The 10,485-nt window shown below is 39.3% G+C and overlaps 1 protein-coding gene across 3 annotated transcripts; it reads left to right on the top strand.

Annotated features, from left to right (window-relative positions):
- Positions 1 to 1,296: 1,296 nt before the first annotated feature.
- LOC143901317 (uncharacterized) lies at positions 1,297 to 9,592 on the top strand. 3 transcript variants are annotated; one of them, XM_077413525.1, is made up of 5 exons: positions 1,297 to 1,630; positions 3,396 to 3,542; positions 8,606 to 8,811; positions 9,019 to 9,126; positions 9,215 to 9,592. In XM_077413525.1, exons 2-5 carry the CDS (start codon positions 3,411 to 3,413, stop codon positions 9,354 to 9,356), a joined length of 588 nt encoding a protein of 195 aa, XP_077269651.1. In that variant the 5' UTR covers positions 1,297 to 1,630; positions 3,396 to 3,410; the 3' UTR covers positions 9,357 to 9,592. The 3 variants fall into 3 exon arrangements, with proteins under 3 accessions (XP_077269651.1, XP_077269636.1, XP_077269645.1); XM_077413510.1 differs by having other exon boundaries at positions 2,633 to 3,542; XM_077413519.1 differs by lacking the exon at positions 1,297 to 1,630 and having other exon boundaries at positions 1,646 to 3,542.
- Positions 9,593 to 10,485: the final 893 nt, after the last annotated feature.

The raw sequence follows: 10,485 nt of genomic DNA, 5'->3' as shown, positions 1-10,485 counted from the left end.
AAAGAATAGACTTTTCCCCGTTTGTACTATCCAATTTCGTTCAACCACTTTATTATATATGTCTCCCGTTTCCATCTTCATTTATCTCCTCCGGCCAACCCTTTCCCCCTCTAATTTTTATTCGTCCGCATTTGAAGCTTCTCGTCCCGGTGCCCCGAAAACCTCGAGTGCGAAGTATCGGAAATAAGATTACCCGTGTTATTTCGCGCGGAGCGCGGCGCATTACATAGTTTCATTATAGCGCGTCAATTAAAACTTTGCAAGTCATTAACTCGCGGAGATTTACCCTCGACGTAGAGTAACGATCTCCTTCTCTATTTAGTCCCACCCGATTTACGCTCTCCCTCTTTCTTTTCCGACCTCATCTCCATTTATCTCATCTCGCTTCTCTCTCTTTCTCTCCACGCTCTCTTCCCTCACGTGCGTTACATCTCCACCCCGGTACACACCCCTACGCGCTACGCGCTCCTTCCCTTTCACGGAGCCTCTTTGCCTTCGCGTTTCTCGGGGGCTCCGAAGCTTGAGCGTGTAATCTTCTTGTTCCAAAACTTGTTCCGCGCGACGCCCCTTATCCGGAACTTGTCGCGGGCATTCCCACCTGGGGGGAGAGGTAGCGACAACTTTCCGCAAACAATGATTACAAAGGCAGAACTGACAAACATTCGCAGGAGTGGGGTGAGCGGTAAATTGCCATCTATCTCGGCGATGTTACCTGACTGCTACTTTCCGCGCGCGCGTTTTCGCCTCCATTGTTCGAATTGTATATGGCTTGTCATTAACTTTAACCTGGGTCGTTACAGTTTTACGAAGTATATATTCCGCGCTATTACGTTACACGCGCTGCATCACTCGATACGCAGAAGTGATAGGATTTAATTGAAACGCCGAGTGGGAAAAAAGGAGGAGACGCATGAAGTAATCTGCGTAACGATGATTAATTATGCCTGACATTGTGAGTGTATATTTAAACAACGTTTGTGTACACGCGGAAAAAAGCGGAGTTAAATTCAGCGTAAATATATAAAATATAATTCAGTAGAAGATTATTTATTCGTCCACAGTGAAGACAGTAATTCAACTTTATACACGCAACAACAAAATATTAAAAAACTTAATATTACATAGTAACATTTAGTATGCGTTCAAGTAAATATATTTTATATTTAAACCGAGATAAAATTTTTGCCCGAAATAATTATTAATTGTATTTGCAACTCCGGTATAAATCGTATAATATTTTTCGAGATGCAGAGTTGCGAGAGAAATATTTAATCTGCTTATACTGATTGTGAGCGAACTAAGCTTTATATACGGATTCGGTTCGAATTTCAGGAACGTTAATCGTTAATTTCAAGAACGTCTCCGAGCCTCTACTGGTCGCGATTTTCTGTGAGCGTACCAAGTCATTTGAGCGTGCTTGACCATAATTCATCGCAGGTGTCGACTCGCTGAGCAAGCAGTTCGTGCGGCTCTGCGAATTTACGTTAATTTTCACGAGGTCGGGCCACGTGCGCCGACAGGAGTTCCGAAACGGGCAAGTAGAAACGGCCGGTTAAAGTCAGACAAGCGTGCGTATGCGCCACTCCTGCAGCAGCGAGTTCACTGTGCTCTCGGTCGTAAGATTATAAAGGTATGCTCGCGCTAGATGAAATACATATGTCGCTACAAATTCGCCGCAAATTCGATCACGGTCCTAAGATAATCTTTACGTTGTTTTCAAAATTAATAATTAACTAAACCTTGCCACTTACTCCATTTTATGTGAGTGTCGATTAACTGTAGCGCGTTCCACCAAACTCCCAGGACTTTTACGTCAAAAGTTACATTTATTACCGGAACAGGAATTGTACGTTCTTAAGCGCTGAAAATATGAGATTATGATTTTCCCGATAAATTCTCTTAAGGAATATGCAAGAAGATTCACTCCTTGCGCCAGATCGTATGCGATTTGAATCTACGTACTTGTAAGCAAGGTTTTGATGCGATGTGGCGTATTACTCGAGGTGAGATCAAAGGGAAAGACGACGAATCCGTGACGACGGAGGTCTCCCTTCGGGCGATACTCAGGAAACTTTTCCGGGTGCCAGGCATTAGAGTTATTTACCGCGGGAAGCTCCATTTTCGGCGGCTGCACTCACCCACGAGTGCGAAGGCAACGCGATACTTATACAGGACGGGTCATAAAGGCCGCCATAAATTGCACCCTTGATAAAAGTAGCTATATTTAATGCCGGCCACCCGCGGGGGGTACACCTGAATACGAATTCATTCGCCCTGACAGTGGCAGCGTACATTTTATCCGCAGAATACGACGCGAGTTCAAGAATCGCGCGCGCTTTTCAGCCCGAGATCACGGTATACTTCCTCCATTGTGCGTCCCGCTTTGTATCCCCCGCGGAATCCAGTGGGATCGACTCGGGGAAGTGTGATATTACGACACAGTCGTCAAATATAAAAATTATTACAAGCCGGTTCTTTTTAATTTTATTTTCCCGCAATTTTTGCTAATAAAAATTTCTTCCGCGTAATTTTTTTCCGCGCGTAAGTTCGTCGTCTGTAAGCAGGGTTGGTTTATTTATTGTAACAGAGTCTAAATGAATAATATGTTAATTACAATAATGTATTTTTATAGATCTCTTCACTTCTGCGTCTATTCTCTTTTGTAATCAATACTACGGTAAGCACTCATATGTTTTTCTGCATACGCTAATTAAAAACGAGCTTAGGTAAATAAAGTAAAGACATAATTTATACTTCAATTATCTGTAATTAACAATAGAAACTTTGAATGACTATAAAACTATAAAATCTAAGCAAAAATGCAACAATATGGCATAATAATGATAAAGCTTTTTTTGCTGTGTCACTCCGCCTGTAAAATGATATTATTTTGCTGTTTGTGCATATTGTGACGAATACGCGATATGAACTTTTAATGAGTCGCGTTACGCGTCTCAAAGAGACAAAAAATAAAGAGGGCGCAGTTTAGAACAACACGGAGCAATTCTGAATAATATTGTTTTTCGTGTTTCACGTAGAAAAAAAAACGGCCAGTTTTTGGACAAAAGCAACGCAATAAATGACGAATGTGGGACTCTGACAGTACAGCTTTTTGACGGGAAACGTGCGTGACAGTTGTTGACCTAAACTGTCAAAAAAGCTGTTATTGAAAACTGCCCCGCGTACAAAACTGTCCCTGTTTTTCTTGCTTAAACTGTTTTTTTATCGAGTATATTCGTATTACTGTTGAAACTGGTACGCGAGATCACAATACACACGAAGGAAAGCGTGGGCAAATATACAATACCTAATTCGCTACATTAGAGGTCAAAGTGAAGAATCTATATTTTATATATATGTTAGAAATAAATTGCATTATATATTTCTTTCATCAGTTCTGTCAGTTCTTAATGGCGAGAAAGATGTTCCTGCTGAGTTTTCTCGTGTTATATTGTTGGAGAAGCGAGGGTTTTACGTCTAGATTGAGAAGACAGATATTGTTCCCGCCGCCAATCGTCTACCCATATGGAGGAACATTCAAGGTATTTTTAAGCACTTATTAACTCTAGAGAGTATCACTTTTTCTCGGTACGCGCCGTAATATCGCATCATTGGTTTTTAACTTTATCGTTACGAAGTTCCTCGCTTCAAGTCGAGGATTCTGATTAGTTTGAGAATTAATTTTTGAAGTACTTCTCGCTGCGCGCGTATTTGAAAATTTTCTGTGTCTGAATATTTCTCTCAAGAAGACGCGCTAACTAATTACGATTCTCACGGCGTAATACTTCGCCGAGGACGCCGAGCGAAATGATGGTGAGTTTTCTTCGCGAAGATGCGGATTTTATCTCACGGCAAATATATTCCACCTGACGAACCAATGATACTCCTATCTTTTAGTCGTGGAAGATTTCTGTAATCATCCTGCACAGTCTGAATCCTACTGAAATAAATTTTTCATTTCCTAAAGAAATATTCTTTGCATAGTGAACTTTCAGTTCCATTTCGTTGTCTCGTCGTTTTAACATTAATCGTTAAGTAAAAATACAATTTATGTAGCTTCTCTACAAACGTTAAATTAATAATTTAATTAAAATGCCCGTAATTAATAATTTACAATTAATTATTGGAAGTTACAATTTGTAATTTATTATTTGTTAAGTCAGGAAAAATGTTGCATAGATTGAAACATCTAAATATAAAATATTTTATTACTATACACATTTTAGTTTTTATAAATAATAAAAAATATAATAAAAGAAGTTGAGAAAAAGCGAAAGCTCGGTAGATAAAATTTTATTTTGTTATACATTAAAATTTATTCATAATTAATAATTATTCTTTCTGAGCTTTCTCGTTAAATATTAAAACAAAAATTGCTCTCACATACATTACATTATCCTGTGATCTTCTCTACAAATTTATTCAAGCCAAGCTTAATTAACACAGTGGGATCGAAATCATCTCGAAGGCAAAGTAACGAAACGCGTTAAATTTTCTTTAAATTACAATTTCACGCTATCGGTGTCAGTGCTGCTAGTGTCTGCGGCGGCATGAAAAGCAGGGGAACAAATTTAAATGGCGGGTATGTCCCGGCGTTCGCCACAGGACGTTATTGATAATTAACTGCAGTTTTATCTGCGGTCCGCCCTTAAATCTACTAATTAAATTGGAAAACTCCTGCTGTGCAGTTTTCGCAATTGGATGAGACGATTCGATGTCGTGATGAGTTGTTTGTCTTTCGTTTTCGCTGCCTCTACGAGATATTCTCGGTTATTAGTACTATATCTACCTCCTTCTCGGCCTTCTCGCTCTCTCTTTCTTTCTAAAGGAAGGAAAACTTAGGGGAAATTAAACGAAAACTCAATGGAGTATCTGATTAGTGTGTAAATAAGTGGTTTTAAAATTGTAGGAGTAATCAGTAATGAAAGAATATATTAGTTCTTCCTTTTCACTTTCCCGTTTCGAGCTTTGCTACCCGATTATAGATGGTAGAAACTGAAGAGGATTAATTATTACTTTAAATCTAGATAAATAATGTATCTATGAATTAGGTATATAATTATAATGTTCATAAATTTTGTGAGCGATACTTAAGACATTTATTTGCATATTATCAGAAATTAACGCTGTACGTGTCTTGACAAAATTTTATATTTTTTAACATCAAAAACATATTATCTGCATTGCCGTTGCGCTATCGCAATTGTTATTTTTTTTTACATTTACCTGTTTTTTATTTTAATATATAGCCTTTCTTAATTCAGAACTCATTTCTCGCGTCTTTTGCAAATACATTTCTACTGCCGTGCAATATAAAAATAATGTTTATCAGTAGAACGTAATTGAGAAAGAGAGAATTTAGTTATCATAAATTGGCAAAATGTCAAGGTTATATCATTTCTTCCAACATAGGGAAAATATCGCGGAGTAATGCTAAAAATATAAAACACGACGTTCCAGAAAAGAATTTGGCAGCGTATGAACAATCGTTGAACTTTTTTTTTTTTACTATTTCGTGAAAATAGAAAGTAAAAAAATTTCGTGAAACGCAAATGCACGAGAGACAAATTCAATTTATGCGATTAATGCGCATGAAAGGGTATCGAAACATTCGAAACATGGCGCGCTGGCATACATATACGTATACAAACGAACGGAGTAAAACGACGTCACGACCGTTCGCGTTATAACGCGGAGATAGTCAATTGTTCTCCCCGCGGAAAGTCGAGAAGACCCTTTAATCCAAGGAGCAGCGCGGTAATTGTAAAGATTGGATTTGTGATTCGCGACGAGCACAAACGGGCGGTGAAGAGCGGGAAAGACGAAGCTCTTTCTCCTCGGAGTATTGCTTTCCGCGCAGTGAATATACTGCCATGCGCAAAATGCATCGTTAATAAAGTGCGGCTTGAATACATTTCGCGAATGCCCCCGTTATTGTATGCCTGATGCTATGATATTGGATTACATACAATGTCCGTTAAATACCACGAGGGAAGCTCGCCGAAGCATGGTGCCACAAGAGGCTTGCGTGCCATGCGTTTCTTCTCGAGATCGGTAGCACCCACCGCTTTAACAAATGTGCAATATCCGTAACAGAGGTAAATTCCCAGGTAAACAAAGCTGTAATTACAAAGCTCGCGGGCTACGATCGCGGCGGGAGCCTCCGGGATTCCTGATGTAGATGTAAATACGTTCCGAAAATGCAATAGCATTGCGGAGAAAACAAGACGCCGCGCGCCCGCGCCGCCGCGAGCGCAGCGCGCGCTTCCGGGGAACTTCTGTTCTTCCGGGGAACAGATATTTAGAATGGGATATCGATCTCTCTCTCCTGCTTCTTCCAATAAGTAGAGGACGATCGGTCGAGGACGATTCGTCGTCCGTCCCTCGCGGCAGGACGACGAATTCAGATTCCTGCAATGTATACGGGTCGCTGCATAACGGAAATGTTGTGCGATTCACAGTGGTTCGACGAAACCAGACTCTGGCTGTAGCGCGAAAAACACAAGAAATCGGTAGAAAAGATAAAGGCATTCGTGCGAGCTGGATATTAAACTTCGGGGGAAAAAAATCAAAGCAAACGTATACAATATTATTATACATTTTTCAACTCTAAGACGATGCTCGAATCTCGGGAAATTTGTCTTGTGCAAAAAATTATATTTCGAAGAAATACAATTTTTATCTCTTTTCTCTCTTACGTAATACTGGTTTTTGTGTTGTGACGTACTCTTCTATCATTTTAACAACTACTTTTTTAAATGTTATTATACTTTTAAATAGTTACTTTGCACTTTTTTGGAATATTTTTACATCATATTGCTACACAGAGGTTTAAATTCTTTCTATTTGCGAATAAAATACTTCTCTCACCTCGTTGAACGAGACGGACAAGAAACGGAAAAGGTAAACACGCTCGTTGTGTCCATACGGTGTATTTGTACAAGCTTTAACGGAAATTTTAACACAAGTTAATTATATAGTACGAAATAACATCTTTGGGATATAAAACGAATACTTCACTTAGCATTATTAAATTACTCATGTGTATCGCCCGTATTTTCATAACGTTTTTCGAGAAGCAGGAAAGCGTGTGACGTAAAGAGTTAATGTAAATAAATTGGCAGCCTCTGTCTTGGCGACGTCGGTTAGCTTTTGCATAAAGGATACGAGGCATCTAAGCAAAGTAGAAGAGCGTTGCGCGTCATAAAAACTAATGTAGGAGGAAGGACAGGTCTGGCGGGTTGCCAGAGAGTTGTAAGTGGCTCCTCCGTCATCTGCAGGTTGCGAAAATAGCGTAAGGATAGAGACATCTCGTCCATGGACAAAGCTGCAATTAAACCACCGTAGTCGAGGAAACGTGCGATGCAACGTAAAACACACAACAGGAGCCTTCTCTCAATATTCCACGTTGATGCGTCTTACTGCACAAAGTTTCGCGCACGCTTTTCATTGTCTATCCCTTATACCTATCTGTTTTTCGATACGGGGGATAGTGGCAGCGTTCTTGCCTCCTCTCTCGCATTTTTCTTTTCTCGGGGCCGCTCATCAATCTCTTCTCGATCGCGCGCGCTGCGATCGGACCATCGGTTGCACATCTTCACATTCAACAGACGCCGATATTATCGTTGTTGGTGCCCCCTCCTCCTCGCCTCGTGCCGTATCTTTGTTTGCGTCGTGCCAAGCTAGACCAGACATAGGTTTTTTTCTTTCATTTCGCGGGTGATTTACGACACCGCGCGCAATCTCTAAAATGAATTCGCGAGACCTACTCGTCTATACCCACCAATCTCATTTTTTACGGCCTACACATACCGGGTATTAGCATATGAATTTTTACGCGTCTATAATCGCGAGATGGCATCAGCGACGACGCTACTCAGCATCCGCGTCCTCCGAGTTGCGGCGGAAAGCGCCCGGTTTCTCTCGCCCTCTCAATTCCCCGTCGTGTGCTGACTCGAGAAAATCACGAAATTAATTCCCGTACGTTTTTCGTTCCCCGTATCTTCGGTCTATACTTTTCCGGATGAGCGAGTAAACTGCCCCTCATCGCGATATATTCGCTCGCGCCCAGTATACCTTTTATTCTAGCTCCGACCGAGAGAAAGTGACGCTTTTATCTTGAGAAAGAGATAAATATCCTTTATTTTTGAGGATAAAGAAAAGGAGATGTTTTCTGCGCGAAAAAGAGAGAAAAGAGGGAGGGGAGAAGGAGAAACGGAGATAGCACTGTGATTTAAACCACGATCGTAAGATCCTTCGAGTTTTTCGAGAAATATGCAAACGCGTCTGATCCGTTTCGATGTTACTTTGGTTGGAATCTCGCGCAGCGCTATTTCGTGAGAAATTTTCGAGGAAAGTTGTCACTCGCTGCAACTCGTATCGCTCCTTCAATTTTATTATAATTTTTGTTTTCGCACATTCGTGATTCTTTTACCAAGAAAATGTGTCTTATTTACATCGTAACTTCCGGTCTATCCGAAGCGCACTCAGATATCTAAATACATAATGAGGATACTTGTGTAAAAATAGCTGAACTAATATTCTTGTGATGTAAGCACGCGGATACATTCGTTGAAATTCATCTGCTCGTTGTATCTGTGATAAGCTCATCGTGGGATTTGCCGTGCCCGTACAGCTCTCAGGCAGGATTTTAGTTTACGGGCAGAACTTACAGTTCCAATACCTCTTGCCGCAGAACGCGACACTCTTCACGGAGTTCTTCGCATCGTCGTCTTCGCGACGACGACGTGAAAGCGTTAGCTGGAACGAAAGAATGACCGTCTACCGTCTCTTGGAGGAGGAATTCGAGAGGTAAAGCGTCATCTTTCCATGTGAGATATATGCGATATCTCGAGCGAAATTTACCACGTTATTTGCGGATATACGCGTCCTGAGATATGCTTAAACAAGAGCGGCAGATAATTAATAATATTTTATTTGTTTATTCAACTGTAATTAAACAACTGCTGCGATTATACATGTATAATTGTTTTTTCTTTCAATAATCGTAATTCATAGAAGGGGAATAGATGGAAGAGAATGCATGAAGAAGAGCATATGCGAAACGGCAACGATGCCTTTAGAGGACGAGGGACTTGTAGGGGAATTGTTGCACCTTTTGCTCACGTAAGACTATTTAAATTTTAATTCTCGTACGAATTTAAGTAGTGCTACGCTTTTCAAAATAGAGAGATATGATGTTTATTCATTTTAGGCCTCGAAAAAGCGACACATCATTAGACTCCGAGTATTTACAAGCACTAGAATTTGGACGAGACTATCAGGATTGCTCGGGGATCTACAGATCGTGTCTTCCTGGTCAAGGAATTTTAGATTACATTTCAAAAATAATATAATAAAGCGCAAAGTTATCTTCACGAATCAACTAATCTGGAAGAAATTTTTATGAATTTTTATGAAACAATTTAGACAAAGCAGTATATAACTTAATACTAAGAATTTATCATTGAGTTTAAACGTAAGCAGAAAAAAATAAAAGTAGGATATACTTTCTGTTTTGGTGTTTCTCGACAGTGATATGTATTTAACGTGATTTGTATTATATATATTGAAAGTAAAATATATTGACGGATAATTTCTCTAGGATCGAAATATACGTATTATTTTCAACAACTGCTTTAATTAAATAGCTGATTTTAAAAGCGGTATTCAATGTTTTTGTATGTGAACAAGAATTATGAATACACATGTGCACGAGTCGTATAAAATATCTTTCAGCTAATCACACAGAGATATATGTGGAAATCTCCGCACCTATCGATAATTTGTCTTTTCAGTCGCTAGGTGGTTGTAAGGTTATATATTAAAGCGACATTTAGCTTGAAAATTATAAATATTAAAAGAGTATTTGACTTTAGATTGATGTGTAGTAGTCAATATTAAGAAATTATTATTAAAACATCATTATTGAGATTCAATAATTCCGTACATCTAAATCAATTTAAAAGTAAGAGCTCTTTAATTTCTCGATAACGATCATGTTCAGTAGCGTCAACATATAAGGACTAGGCACAGAGTAAATTTCTGGATATTCTGATACTGCCCAGGGAATAATCTATGCTCTATGACGGTGAGTTTTATCGCCGTAAGAAAATTTATCAAGATTCGGAGGAAAAGTAACTGCCATATCTTGCCAAAAAAAACCAAAGAACAAAAAACAAAAAACAAAAAAAAAACAAAAAAAATAAAAACAGAAGAACGTAAGGTGTGCCCCGGGCCCCGGGGCGCCTCCAGGCATCTTTCGGCACTTTTGTGCCATCTCAGGATCGCTCAAAGCGAAAGAAGAATGAAAGATACCAATCTTGGTAAATCTTTAATGTAGCGGACATTACTGAGGCAGTAACGTTGACTATTCATTTTGTAAACAAAAATAACGTTAAATTTTAGTCTTTTCCAATTCACGACAAGTCAAGATAAACTATTAGTAAAACTAAAATTTGATACACTGATTTTAATTTTGTCAGT

Source organism: Temnothorax americanus, unplaced genomic scaffold, assembly GCF_048541705.1.
Source record: "Temnothorax americanus isolate GAGA-0224 unplaced genomic scaffold, ASM4854170v1 Scaffold10, whole genome shotgun sequence".
Lineage (NCBI taxonomy): Eukaryota > Metazoa > Arthropoda > Insecta > Hymenoptera > Formicidae > Temnothorax > Temnothorax americanus.
The sequence above is the reverse complement of the archived record's forward strand: the minus strand, read 5'-3'. Positions and strand labels throughout refer to the sequence as shown.